The sequence below is a fragment of the Corvus moneduloides genome, chromosome 1 (assembly GCF_009650955.1).
Source record: "Corvus moneduloides isolate bCorMon1 chromosome 1, bCorMon1.pri, whole genome shotgun sequence".
Lineage (NCBI taxonomy): Eukaryota > Metazoa > Chordata > Aves > Passeriformes > Corvidae > Corvus > Corvus moneduloides.
The window spans coordinates 53699460-53714316 of record NC_045476.1 but is presented as its reverse complement, the minus strand read 5'-3'; the positions used below and the strand labels follow the sequence as shown (position 1 = coordinate 53714316).

At 37.6% G+C, this 14857-nt stretch overlaps 1 protein-coding gene across 1 annotated transcript in view; it reads left to right on the top strand.

The window, feature by feature from the left end:
* DNAH11 (dynein axonemal heavy chain 11) overlaps positions 1-14857 on the top strand; it is a 105726-nt gene that overhangs the window by 62425 nt on the left and 28444 nt on the right. Inside the window, 6 exon segments of the mRNA XM_032104767.1 lie at positions 1980-2036; positions 2038-2154; positions 5001-5237; positions 6296-6408; positions 13567-13648; positions 13650-13772. Coding sequence (XP_031960658.1) covers positions 1980-2036; positions 2038-2154; positions 5001-5237; positions 6296-6408; positions 13567-13648; positions 13650-13772 — 729 coding nt within the window.

Sequence of the window (14857 nt, the reverse complement as noted above, 5' to 3'; positions counted from 1 at the left end):
ATCGTCTATATTCCTCTTTTATAACAAAAGCCTTTGAGTCTTCTGTTGTCATTAAATTCTATGTCTGTCTTCATGAGATTGAATGTTTAACCATTTCAGTAAGTATTTAGGATTTTTCTGAAAAATATAAGTGGAAAATACTTCATAAATATAAAATGTAACGATTATTTTGTTACTTTGGTTTTTTACACAGAGAAAATTATTTTTTAAATGAGAGTGAGTTGTTATTTGAGATTGATTTTATAATCCGTACAGCTTTCAAGAATGAGCACATTTAAGAGTTTTCTTTTAAGCTCTTAAGCAGCTGACACCAGAAAAAAAACAAGCATTTAATATCAAATTATATTAAGTATAGAGCATACTTTCTGTTCATGATTACATCATGCAAAGGACTGGAAAAATATTATTTGATTACTATCATTTCTCTGAAAAACAGCTGTCTGTATGGGCAGTGGTAAATGACTGTCCTTATAAGTAGTTCTGAGGTGTTTTCTTTCTTTCATCCTGGCCCTTTCTCTGCTTCAGTCACTGGAGAATGATTTCCTGAGGTTTCCCTAAAGCAAGTGAACAGACTATGAAACTTTATTTTATCTGCAGTGTTTCAAACAGTACAAACAAATAAGAAAGGTTATGGCAGTTTATCCCTATTTTACATCTAGAATTTTATCCATTTGAAGATGACTCTAATGGGTGATCAATTTTTACCTTCCCCTCCGTGCTGAAGCTATTTGAGCATGCATTCATGCATATGTTCATTCCTTTGCTGGGAATTGTACACACAGAACAATCAAAGCATAACGTGCCAAATACTGCTAGTTTGGGGCTTATGCCACGTCACAAATCCTGACTGAAAAAGAGAGGATCCACATCTTAAATGTTAACTTTCTTTAAAGAAGATGTTTTCATTTTTCTGAAACTGTTTAATAACCAGCTAAAATTTTAAATAGGTGGTGGGCTGTCTTTACACATAACTGGAATAAAATAACAGGCTCCCACATAGCTGCTTATAATAAATCATCAATATCTAAGACCGTTCCTGACTATTCATCCTAAATATCCCAGGGTTAGTATGTTAAGATGAACTCTACAGAAGAACAGGGGAAAACAGGGCTCTCTGTGGAAAAAAAAAATTATGAAGAAAGCAATTCTGAAACTAAACTTTGACAGAATCATTGCAGCTGGAAGGAACCTTCTGAGATAATCTAATCCATCCCCATTGATCAAACAGGACTGGTTGGGCCAGATTGTCCAGGACCATGGAAATTCCACAGCCTCTCTGGGCAGCCTGTGTGTTTGGCCACCCTCATCTTTTCTCCTGTCAAAATTCCAAATCATTGCAGCCTTAGCTGAGTGAGATGTCTGTAGCTAGTAGGTAAAACAAGACAGACAAATAAGAACAAAAAGCCCTGCAAATCTTCACAGAACCATAGAATGGTTTGGGTTTGAAGGGACCTTAAAGACCATCTAAGTTCTAAACCCCCTGCCATGGGCAGGGACACCAACTCTACTGCCTATCTCCTCCCTTTGGAAAAAAAAGTTTGAAACAAAAAGCAGAAGTGACATCTTTATTGAGGTTGAAACAGCTTTTTCTTCTTCTTCTTTTTTGTCTTCTAATATTCTTGTTCCCTTACCTTTTCTCAATGTTGCTGGAAATGCTTCCACTGGCAGTAGGACACCAGGTGCTGTAAATATTAGAGTGTGTCCACCATGCTGTATCTGATCTAGACAGAAGCACCAATTACTGAAACAGAATGTTTGACAAAGGCTTCTATGGTATTGTTTTCAGCTTCAAAGATTTCAAATCACCACCATAAATTCTGGATTGCTTCCAGCTTTTGCAGTCTTTGGAGTGTATCTCTTGTTGACAGAGTACTCCTCCTGTTGTACTTTTGTGTGCTTCTGGTTAATAATACGGAGATTAAACATTCTGTCTCTTCCATGGTGCTCAGGAGATAACATTTTCCAATTTTGCTTTGCAGTCCAAAAGCACGTGTTGGAGCCAGTCCATCGAGAACCTCAAAGCACAGAAGAAGACTTTTATGTGGTGACATCATATTGACAGCAGCATTTATGTCTTACTTTAGACCCCTCATAAAACGATATCACCAGGAACCAAAGGGACATTTCATGACTCCTTCTCTAAAGGTAAAAAAAGTAAAATATTCTGTACAAAAAGGGAGTCTCCAGTGGAGTGTATGGTTTGTTAAAGTTGCTGTCTTTCAAAAATTTGAAATACAGATCTATATATAAAAGTGCCTCTTAGAAGGTATTTGTTCTCCAGGACACATGTATATATGCATGTGTATATATATATATATATATATATATATATAGTGTGTGTGTGTGCACACAGGCATACTTTCCTCAGATTACAGGTATCTTTAGAGGGAAATGAAAGAGAGAGGTTCTGTGCCAAAAGAATATCCCTTCCCTTTCCAACTCTCAATGCCAAAGTCTGTTCTTTGTGACAGCTTTGTAAGAGCAAGTGCTGTAAAAATGGTAGAGCTGTACAGAGAGACCTATTCTGCTTAGATTTTAGCTCTGGGAAGAGCATGTAGTTGTGATAATTCCCATTTTTCTGCATGCAGAGGAAACCATGATAGTACTCAGTAAATGCATAGAAGTTCCAATCCTTACAGTTGTCTCTGCAAAGCTTTCTCCATCCTTACTTGTGAAGCTTCGGACAATTCCTTTCTTCCTTATTGCAAATGCTCCCCACCTTCCCACTTGTTTCCTATTCCTTATGTGCATTATATCATGATTAATTCATTTCTTGTCAGAAATATGTGAAATGGGCAGCGCTTACCTTATTTTCATTTCATAGATCTATGACGCAGCAGGTGAGCTGAGTTACGAGGACCTCTGGAAATACAGTTAAATACAGCTTCGAGTGTCCAAGGTCAGCTCAGAATTGTGGGGACATCTCTTTGTAGACGTTTGCTTTGTGCTAGAGTTTAGCAGTCACTTATTTGTGTAGAGCTTTCCTTTATCTGAAACCTGTCCTTTTCGACCAAAAACTTGTTTGCAGATAAAATCCTTTCTCAGAAACCTCCTTCTACCTTGCAGCCTAGTTCTGATAGGTAGAAAAAATTGCCCCGTATATTTTCAATAGTAGGACTCTGGAAATAAATGTCATTCTTAACTCTTTTGAGACTCCTCTAAAATGGATTGAACACTTTTACGAATAAAAATAAAGCATACTTTGATTTTCTACTTTTTAAGATACTTTCACGGAACAGAAGTGAGACAAAATACCTCATTTCAGTTTTGTTTGTTTTCCTGCAAGTGAGGAAGAGTGGAAAAGAAGAGACAAATACACTTGAAAAGTTATATTAAGATAGATGTTTATTAATAGTCCTCTACAGAAGGAACAGCAAGTAGTTCTATGCCATTAAGTATCAGCTTTGTGCAGATACAGTGACAATAGATGTACCCATATATGCAGATATTTTTCGTGCATTGTGTGAAAATTAATATTAGGAACCTGATAATACCCCAATGCTATTGTTTTACACAAGGAAGTATTTCAGCTCATGGAAATGATTGTATTGGTTGTCTTAGAGCCCACAGATAAAACAAATCATGTTTTCAGTCTTTTGATATATTTAGATGAACGTGTTACACATGGGAGATAGAAATGTTGCATGCTTGCAGAGGGGAGTGTATGCCTGCTGGGACCTTTGTGCTTGTATTTTCAGCACATTCATCAAAAATTAGATTGATCTTGGGCTCAGAGATTAGAATCAAGGGTTAGACAATTTAAGGTGGTATGTGTTCTGTAATATTATGGTAACTATGACACTGTGCCACAGAAACTGCATTAGAGGTATAGTGTCATTCTTATTACTAATAATTGTGCAGATTTGGCTCAAATTAAATATATATAATGCTTTTCATTATAAATAACTGTCAGATATACATGAGGGGTTTTTTTGTTGTTTCAGTGCACACTTCTAAAAGAAGATCCAATCTAAAAGCCAGTACTGAGGACTAGATGAGTTCAGGGAGAAGGAAAATTTTGATGGAAGAGTTTTTAAGATACTTCTGAATGGGGGACAGGATAGTTCAGGCTTAATAGTGATGATGCAGTGCTTTCCTTTATTTATGGCTTTTGAATTCAGTCCAAAAATCACTAATAAGGAAGCCTGGAATAACACCATGAAAGAATTGGTGGGGGTTTGCCCTTTGCTTCAGGAAGGAAAAAATTAATTCCAGGCATCTGGTGTAGCTCTTCTATTATGCTTCCTCCAGCCCTTCTTGTTTGTTCCAAATAACTCACTTATTCACTCTCTCTTACTCTGTTGTGCTTCATGAGGCATTTCCCTTCCCAGCCATACCTGTCTGGTAAGCACTGATTTCAGGTGTTCCATTTCTGTTTTATTTCATCTCCTTGCAAGTGCCTGTGAGAGGCTGGCATCCAGCAAGCGTGGCTGTGAGATGGCTGCTCTGTGGCAGCCTCCTCCTTAGTGCAGGGGCACTCACACGAGAGCATTGCTGCAGCTGGTGCCCCACAGGGAGCTCCACAGCTGCCTCTGCCCCCAGAGATGGCCCCATTCTCTGCCTTTTGAGTGAACTGAACTATATTAATAAGGTGCCATGGGAATCCTGCTTTTATAATTTTTTTTTTTTTGGTGGATAAATACTGATTTATATTCCAGAAATAGCTGCTCAAGAGCATACATAAGCATTGAATTTGCAATATCAGAATACACTGAAATGTATAATATATGGTGCATTTTTAACTTTATTGAACTATAAATATTTTTATGAAGTAAATGTCCTAAGAGAAAACACTTTTTTAAAATCTGTAATAAATATGAAAAACTGCTTCTTGTCACATTTCCTAGTACTTTCTTTTCATCTGAAACTCCACAGGGATCCTCCTTACTTTTCGGCCTTACTTTAATTTATATCCCCCCAGTTATCTTGTGCATTGCACTGAGTCATGTCTTGCTACTTGGTAACCTTGCTGGATGATTGTATTCCACTCTGATTCTAAGGCTCCTGTTCCTATGACAGAGGGCCTGGACCCAATTGCCACGTTGACAGATGATGTTATGACTGTGGCATGGAGTAACGAGGGTGATAGGATGTCAACAGAAAATGCCACTATTCTAACAAACTGTGAGTGCTGACTTCTGATGATAGATCCCCAGCAACAGGGAATTAAATGGATAAAGAATAAATATGGAGCTGACCTTAAAGTCGTATGTCTAGGAAAGAAAGGAGATGTGCAAGCTGAAGAATTGGCTTTCATGTTTACTGCCTTCAAGTTCCCCTAATTTTTGCAAGGGATTGGTGTTTGTTGAAATGTACTTACTTAAAGAATTGAAATATTACAACAGTTCTGCTTATTTATCCATAGCATCATTTTCCTTTTAAAATCATGCTTGAAAAGGCATCCTTCTTATGTTCTTTTCAAGTCTTGAGCAGGAAATGAAGTGGAGGTTGAGGTGCATTTCTTGTGAGGGTCAAATCACTTTTTCAAAAGCTAAGGTGCAAAGCCTGATGATAATTCCTTATTTATACTCTTCAGTTTAGTCAGCAGAGCACAGCCTGCGCACCTCACATGTATGTGCAGTATCAAATGCAAAAGCCAATATTGGGTCATTTCCTGGTAAACAAACATGTTTTTAATTCTTATTGTTGTTACTGAATTATATGTAAGCTGATAGGACTAGCATGTAACTGATCTCCTCATGCATTTTCTTATCTTTGCTTAGAGTTAGGGAGATAATGGTCTATTTCAAAGGGGTTTCAGAGTTTATCTTACTAAATTCCAGATATAACACACAATTACACAGTAAATGGTCATAGTACTGCCTGATTTTTAAAATAGGTCTTAATCATCTGGCCTGTCTGTTCATTTGAATCAGCTCTTTTCCCTCATCTGTCCTGGTTTGTTTTTCATTCTTTTTTCAACCCTCAAAAATAATCATGATTTTTCTTTCACACTCAGTAATACCCTGCTCTGTGAAGCTATATTGAGCTATACCAGTGTCTCCCATGTGGGGCTGTACCCTCATATTTGCTTATAAGAAAAGCCCCAGCAATGCATTTTTTGTTTAATATGAGGAATAACAAGAGCATAGGTAGAAAGATGTTGAACTCAAACCTGTCAAACTCTTAAACACTGGGCAATTCTTTGTGAACAGTTTTCCATGGTTTAACCACGTGCTTTTAGAAAAACTTCGAGATTTATATTATATAAAGGAAATCCTTCTATAACCAGCATTTATCTAATATTGGAGGGTGGGAGGAGGGAATTTTATTTTTCGTATAAAGTGTTATGAAGACCATTGAAAGAGCTTTAGCTTTTGATGAGACTGTACTAATTGAAAACGTGTGTGCCTCTATTGATCCCATGCTTGATTCTCTGCTTGGAAGACATGCAGTTAAAAAGGTAAGGTATGCATGCTTGGGTAATCAGAATTTTTCCATGACAACTGGATCTATATTGCTTTGATTGCCACATTTTGCTTAGTGCTTCAACTCTTCATGAAACAGATGATTTCTTTTTAAAATACAATGGCTAAAACCTGGTGATGAGTGGATATTAAAATGTTGGTATCTGTATCTGATTAGATAGCAAAATTATGTTCTCAGTTTCCAAACTGGACTCAAAATACTATATAGATGTGTGTTTCTCAAACTCAAGTGGAATTCTTTACTTTTTTTACTTCAAAAAAGGAATAAAACAAGGTGGAGCGTATATTATAATTCGGCTCAAAAGAAAGGAAAGTATTTCCTTTCTGTGTTAGGCATCTATAGCAAGAGGGAAGGCGTTGGAAATGACAGGCTAGATTTGGATTCAGCAATATAGGGTTTTCCAGCTGCGATATCAGCTTAAGAAAACTGTTCCTTCACTATGCTGTAATTGGTTTTTGGGCCACCCCTTGAAATAATGAAGTGGTTTAAAAAGGAAAAATAAATACAAATAAACAAAAAGCCAACCAAAGGAAAAAAACCCAAGCAAACAAACAACCTGGAAAGTAAGGCAAATGGGGAAAAACTGATATGGTAGAACACAGGGCAGAAATGGGTAAACCAGAGATGGGGACTGTTTACATTGGTATTTCTGCCAACCTCCCATGTATCAAACCAGTCCGGCTGATGCTGGTCACGAATTCCTCAAGGCACATGTCCCAGTGGTGCTAATGCCTGCTCAGTTCTACCCAGAAACCTGCTCTGCTGGCACCAAAACTCACATGCCCCGTTTTTCATGTGAGTGCCCCGAATACTCAAATTCAGGGCCTGTTCTGGGCTCTCCCTCCCAAGGAAAGGGTGAGCTCCATCCCAGAGATCTGCAGCTGGGCATTCCAGTAGGAGACTCAAACTGGATAACACAAGGCTGAGTTAATGGGTGTCCTCTGTTCTGACATAGCAGTGGCAGGAGTGGTAGATGGTACAAGGGAAGGTAACCTTATGTTTTGACATTTTGGGTTGATGTCTGTGAATCTCATCTTTCATTCCCATGCTCCCTTTCTCCCTTATATTTTGAAAAATTGTCAAATTTAGAAAATATAATTAAAAATATTTTCTAAGGTATAATTTGGGTACCTTTAGATATACACTTTCAGGATGATAATTGGGAAAATAAAGGAGTTTGTACATGGTGCAAGAGAATTTCAATCTGTAATATCTTCCATAACTTTTCACAAAAACTTCTCATGAAATTGTTGAGTCCTCAGTGCAGATGTCAGCCTAAAGAATAATGTTGATTTGTGGTTGCTCGAGAGTAAACTTGTTAGACCTCATTAAATACTTCATCTGCTGAACTGAAGTGCCATGTCATTGATTCTGCTCAAATGTTAACTTATTTTTGTGTGAAAGTGTTCCTCTCTTCTATTCTTGTTTGCAAGCAACACATCAACAAGCTGGATTTTTCATGTTGGAGAATGTGATGTTTATTCTGATACAAAGCCAGACATCCTCCTGAGGCATTTCTGGATGGATCTCAAATGTTAGTCAAAGAGTGATTAGAGTGCTTGCACAGCTTCACATTGTCAAAAGTGAAAATATGAAAGAAATTATAAATAAAGAATTTATCTTATTTTGGTGCAGGTTACCCAAGATTTTCTCTCTCCCTTTCCCCTGATATTTCAGGCATTTGTGCCTGCAAAGTAAATCTAAGCAGTAAAAACCAGCCCAAATCCCCTTGTATACTTGAAGCTCCTGGAAGATGCACTCTTGCCTTGCACTGTGAGACCTTGAAATGATCCCCTTTTGTTGCATTTTTCTATAGCTGAATTTGAAGTACTTCAGAGTAAGAGCCTGCAGCTTGCTTTTCAGAATCCATAGTGAAGAAACTCTAGTGAAAATTAGAATTATACTAGTCTAAAAGAGAGATCAGAATTTTCACAGGCTAACAGATCTTTAAGGCATGAGACAGGGGGATGGGAAACAACAGAAAGAAGTTGGATTGAAAAGGGCAAGGGTCACAGCAATCTAGTTTGGCATTTACTTAGCAAAGGCTTCCATGTAGCACAATGCAGATGTGTACATGGACACAAAAGCAAATATATGAAGGTATTGAAAAATAGGTTCTTCTGCTGAATATTTTAGGCAGCGTTACATGACCTGGCATTCTGTGCCTGGCTGAAGATGCACAAGTCACCTTTGAGGGGCACTTGTGTGTGTGTATATACATAAATATATATATATATACACATGTACATATTTACACACCACAATATATATACACACACACAATATATGCCCCATTTATTACCAAATAAGCAGAGTTTGCCTCATTCCTGATTCATTCCTGTCATTTGTTTATTTTAGTAGTTCTGTCAGGTACTTTGAATTTTTTTTCCTAATACAGAAAGACTAGAAAGGTATTTGTGATAGATATGGTGCAGTCCAGCAGTTGAAGTTCATTAATAATTGGAATGTTGCAGAGTATGAAGTAATGAATACTAATTACTCCTTTCATGTCTGACAGCACCCCATGGACCAATACATCAGCCCAGACTTTAATTTGGTTCTAGTAATGGTTTCATCAATAGTACATTAATTCTGTGTTTGAAAAGATGTACAGTTGAACCTGACCCACACAGTAGATACCACTGTCATAAAATGGCCACATACTGACAACAACTGGATAATTACAAATAATTAAATCCACTGAGCTTCAGACAATCCTAATTTTAGGTAAAATATATCTTATCATATCAATCGACAGAAAGCATAGCAAGGGAGATTTATCAACTTGTACTCCTTCCAAAGCAAATTTACTAGCCTGTTTATTAGAGAACTTGCTGATCTGTGAAGCACTTCATGAAAGTACCTCTCCCCTTCCTTCTTTGCAAGATGGTTCTTATGTTGCACTCCTGGATATTCTGTAACACCAGCTCCTGGTATTGTTTCCGAATGAAGGCTGAGAAAGAAATTCTCAGCCTTGGAGAACTTCAAATGGATAAATTTATATTTTCCTCAAAACCAGGTGACCACAGGGTGAACTAAAGATATTTGTTATCTCTGAAAAGCAGACTACATGCTTAAGTGCCTTAGTATATATCTAGAAGCCTAAAAAATTTTAGGTGTTCAAATAAGTATATATTTTTATATAATTTCGGAGCTGCAAAACTGCTCAGCTTTTTCTAGTGCACTTTAGACTGTGGCCTTCTGTTCAAAATGTCTTTAAAATGCTACGATTTTTGTTAAAATATTTCATGATATTTGCTTTGAGAAGCAGAAGAGAAGGAAAAATAATCAAGGAATTTTAAGAAGATCTCAGTTGTAGTACATAGCTTTATGTAAACATGGAAGCCATAAGAAAAAACGTAAGTAAAATTTGGGTGCAACGTATTAGCAACATATGCAAAAATTATTCAAGCTGCAAATAGCTTTTTTGGAGCAGATAAATCAAGCCATAATAGTAAACAGGTATTATTTCTACATGGTGTTGGGTTTTGGCCCTCACCTGCGATAAGAGGAACAATGCCATCGGTTTGGTATGGATGGCCCTTAATATTTGAATTTTACCTCTGTGTGTCCTATCCCGTTTCCCCACCACCACTCTTTTGGAAGTCACTGGCTATGAGCATTAACTATCACAGATCAGTGTAATTTTGGCTCACAGGAGAGAAGACAGAGGAATAAATTCCCTGTTCATAAGGCTTCTATTTGCATTTGCATGAACTGCTACACTTGCTGAACTCCTTTGCACAAAGAGGTAGTCATGTCTCTTCAGCTGCAAGATCAGATTATTAAAAGATTTTTTAAGATGTCTTGAAATCTGATTTATGTGCAAATGTAGCTTGTATGAACAAGTTTCCATTCTTATGAGGCATGACTATTATTCACGGAACAGCAAGAAAATTTGCTCCATTTCTCCACAGGGAGAAGCTTTCCTTGCCTTGAACGTCTCGCCAGCTGTGCAGCTTCAAGGCAGTGCTTTTCCCACTGAACTAGTTTGACCAACTTGCACAGTTTGCCTACTGAGATTGCCTAGTAACAGCTCCACTCTGTGCTTTTTTTCACCTGATTTATTCAACTTCGTTCTCTACATTACTTGTTGGGGTTTGCAAGTTGGTTCCAGAAGCTTTTAATTTTAAGCAGCAGGAACTGAATGAAGGCTCCTCTGGAAAATGTGTTTATCCCTCTTTCTTCCCACTGAAAAATATTATTTCCCTTTCCTTTCCTGTCCAAAAATTTATCACTTTTTTCATTCTTGCTGAGCTGATCCAAAACATCTCTCTACAGGAAGCTATCCTGCCATTCTGCCATTTAGAGTTATGGTGTGTTTTGGAGAACGTCTGCCCTGAAAGGTATGCTTTAATTTTGTGTTGCATGAAATTGTCTGCTAAGAAAAGATTTTGCATAAACTCTCGAGCCATTTCATTACATGAAGTCATGTTCCTATATTCAAAATTTCTCACCTTCATGAGTTCCTGTCCTTGAAAGACCTAGGCATTGTTACCTTAGGCAGAACATACACTAGGGAATAGCAGGTCTTTGTGTCAATCAATCAGGTTTGACAGATCAGACAAGATGTTACACTGGCCCTAGTCTTCTCACAGCTGAGTGCTCATGTTATCATCTGGAATTTATTTGGTTTTATACTTGCTTTTGCAAAAAATAATTTATACTCAAGGCATATACAGGGTTTTTAAAGCTTTGTAAATCCTTTTTGAATCCCTTAATCTACTTTATTTCAAAATCTATGAGAATTTCAACACAAAAAAAAACCTAGTGGGGAACAATCTCTCTTTAATTTACTTTGTTCTTAAAGACCAGGGAGTTGGGACTCACATGAAAGATGCTCTGTCTGTTCCTGGGTAGAGTGCTGCATTAGTTCCATCCATTCTATCTGCCTCAGCTGATGGAATAGGATATCATGAAGAAAACATTGCTAAAAGTAGAACTTGTCCTTAGAAATTTATTTGGTGACTATTTTTTTATGTTCCTTCTATCATGGACTTCCACTATTCATGCCTATTTTGCTACATTTCTTCATAATCCAGAATTAACCTCTAAACAGATATCTTTTACTGAAAAAAAATGAAGTCATCCTTCTGGGCTCCCCACCTCTCTGTTTATCCTTGTTGCTTATACTCTTGAACCATGCGAGAGCAATAACAAAACATTTCTTTTTCCCAAATCTGTAATTAACAGAAAACCTACAACAGCTGCAGTAATAAAACCTACCAAGTCATTATGTAGGTTTTGCCTTTCATAGGTGATAATCACAGAAATTGGTTATTTATTGCTTCTGTGAATTGAGAACTCCTAAAGGAAATAATTTAATCCAGAACTCTAAAGCTTGTTATATTGCCTCATAGATGTTCTGAAACATAGTGTGACTCCCTTAGCAAAGCTTTTTCTTCTGACAAAGCAAACTGAAGAACTTGTCTTTTGTCAGATCTCTTGTTTTGTCTCTGTGTGTGTGTGTGTCTTGAAAGCAAAGCAAGATTGCTTTCTCCATGTCAAGCTCTACAGTTTTGTTCCTTCCAGCTGCAGCCAGTTTTGAAGGCTGTGGAGGGACCACATTGCAGAACTGGACAGTGAATTCACATCCACCTGAGAGAGGTTGTGTAATCTAAAGGATCTGACCATACAGCTAAATTATTGCAGTATTATACAAGCATAAGCCGGGAAAACCCATCTCCCATAGTTTGCATGGCAGTATTATACGATATACATGTCTGATGTTGAGTTTTGTAGAATCATGGGTTTCCCAGCACTAGACATAGTAGGTTTCCTTAAGGAATTCGCTTAAAGTATATAATAAGCAACTCTGTTTTCTTCCTTGTCCCTGGTGAAATGCAGAAGGGTCTCAGCACACCATTTCATTTAGACCATGTCTTCTGGCTGAGGGCATGTCAGAAGCAGGCACGGGTCTTAAGAGCTGAAACCTATGTCCCTGGCTCTGGCAATGACCTGGGATAGCCTAGCAAAAAGCAATGTTAAAATTTCTACAGAAAGTACTTGTTTTATTCATGTTCTGATGTGACTTTCATAAATTGCATTTTAAGTGTTTAGTATCTATGGTAATGCAATCACTGAAAATTGAGTTAACAAATGCCCATTTGAATTTTATGAAAGGAGTTTGTGTCTACCTGTGTTCCATGTCATAAATGTTCTTTTGACCCTTTTTTTAACAGAGTTTTATTACTAATATTTGAATCTCCTTTCTTGGCAGAGAACATTCAAAAGCATTGCTGTACAGAAAATACTGGGTTTGTGCTCATGTGTGGCAAGTGAATCCTGCAAATTGACACACTGTTCACCGTGCAAGTCAATAACAAAAAGTTGTGTCACTGGATCACACTGGACCAAACACATGGCACACGCTACATGTAGTCTACAAGCAATCTTTCAAATTTTTTTGGTGCTGTGCCACAGAAGTAGGAAGGTGAACTTCACGTTGCCTCACTGCTGGGCTCCAAAATGGTACTTCAGCAGTAGCAGTGTTGCTGTAAAGGACAGGCTTCACCCCTCACTGAAGATAAGGGATCAGGAGATGACAGTTCTTCAGTAAGGGATTTCCGTGAATAAAATATGAACCTAGTATAACTCATTCTTTCATCCAACAGATAATTAATTTGGAATGAAACATTTAGTGAATTACCTGAAAAAAAACAATATTTTTGTTGTTTCATTTGCCAGCCATTCCCTCTCCTCTAGTCCATCCATTTGTTAGAAATACATGTCCCTGCTTAATTTTTTAGGCTATATATTTAAGGAAATTATAGGAAAAACTAACAACTATCTCATTGGTATTTGTTTGAAAACTTTGCTAGGTTTCTGGTAAGTAATGATAATAGACATTTATCCCTAAGCCAGACTCTTTAGGACAGCAATGAATAATCTCCCTGTGTCTGCTGTATATGCAAATGAAACTACCTGAATTAAGAAATACTCTGTGTGTTCTTCATATAGTTTTGGTGTGTTCAATCATCCTCTTTTTGTTTCTTAAGTTGCAGGCACCTAAAGTTTGGGTTATATGCATTTGCTATGCTGCTAAGATCATACAGTAACCATTGTTTGCAATCTGAGATACTTATGAGGTTTTAATTTAGTGAGATCCCCATTCTTGTGCATTTTATTCCTTCCCAGATGTACCAAGATTGAAGACAAAAAATGTGAATTCAACAGGAATTTTCATCTCATCCTTCACACTAAACTGGCTAACCCTCACTTACAAGCCAGAACTGCAGGCTCAGACCACCCTCATTAATTTCACTGTCACCAGGGACAGGTTGGAAGAGCAGCTGTTGGCTGAGGCTGTTCATGCTGAAAGGCAAGACTCACAAAAATGTAAGGTAAGGACTATCTTTTGGTTTTTCTGTTGCCTGCTCTGAGATTTTAAGACTAGAATTAATATGCCTGTTTGAATCTACTGTACAGTAATTGTTAGTAGCCCATATTAGAAAGTTTTTAAGAGTCTGCAAAGTGTAGAAAGTACTTCTACTGATTTGCTCAAATCTGTGTTCCCAAAGGGCCTGTCTTGACCTAAAGCTCTGCTAGACATTAAATTCATTGGGATGTTATTCCCATACTTCTCTCTACCGCTTGGTTTGCTCTGTGCATTGCATTTCATTTACCGTGCAGGATTAAAGCCCTCTGCAGTGCTTTGTGCTTCAGCGATCTTGATCCAATAAGTGTAAATAAAATTTCATGCCAGTCAGAATGAGGATATGATGGCACTGTTAGGAGCTAGGACATTTGGTTAACAAATCATAATTTATTCCTGCAAGGATGCAGTTCTGTGGCTGCTGCAGTCATACCAATGTATAGCTACCTATGAGGAGAAATGCTTTTATAAGTGGGTATAGGAAGGACTTTGGGCAGACTGTAATCTGTGAGATTAAAAAGTGAAAAGAAAATACTTAGGGGTGTGAAATGAATAACAAGAATACCTTCTATTTCTCTAGTGTGTCTTTCCAGTTATTAATTAACTGATTAATAAATAAATTAATTAACTAATAAATTAATGAATTAACTAACTTCATCCTCAAATATTTGCTCCACCTGTTTGAGGTACTGCTGCTTCATGCAAGGGCAAACTGTGTCAGGGAGTTTAATTACCCCAAGAAGAATGAAAGCCATATACTTGGGAATGCAATCCGAAAACAGCTGTCCATTTACCCCTGCATCTGCACAGGGCTCCACCTGGGACTGCATGCTTACAAGGCCTGTATCACCCAGGGTTTTCAGTGGGAGTCAGAGTCTGATTGAGAGCTCCCCATAAGACTAGTCAAGCTCTTGCACTGTCACAAGGTCAGTCCAGCAGAGCAGACTTTGATGATGTTTTCCCACTCTGCTGCCAAAGTGAGGTTCTCCAGCCTTGTGTTATTCTCTGGTTTTCTCAGCTGCCACGTAGATTACCACTTGCCATTCCTGGCAA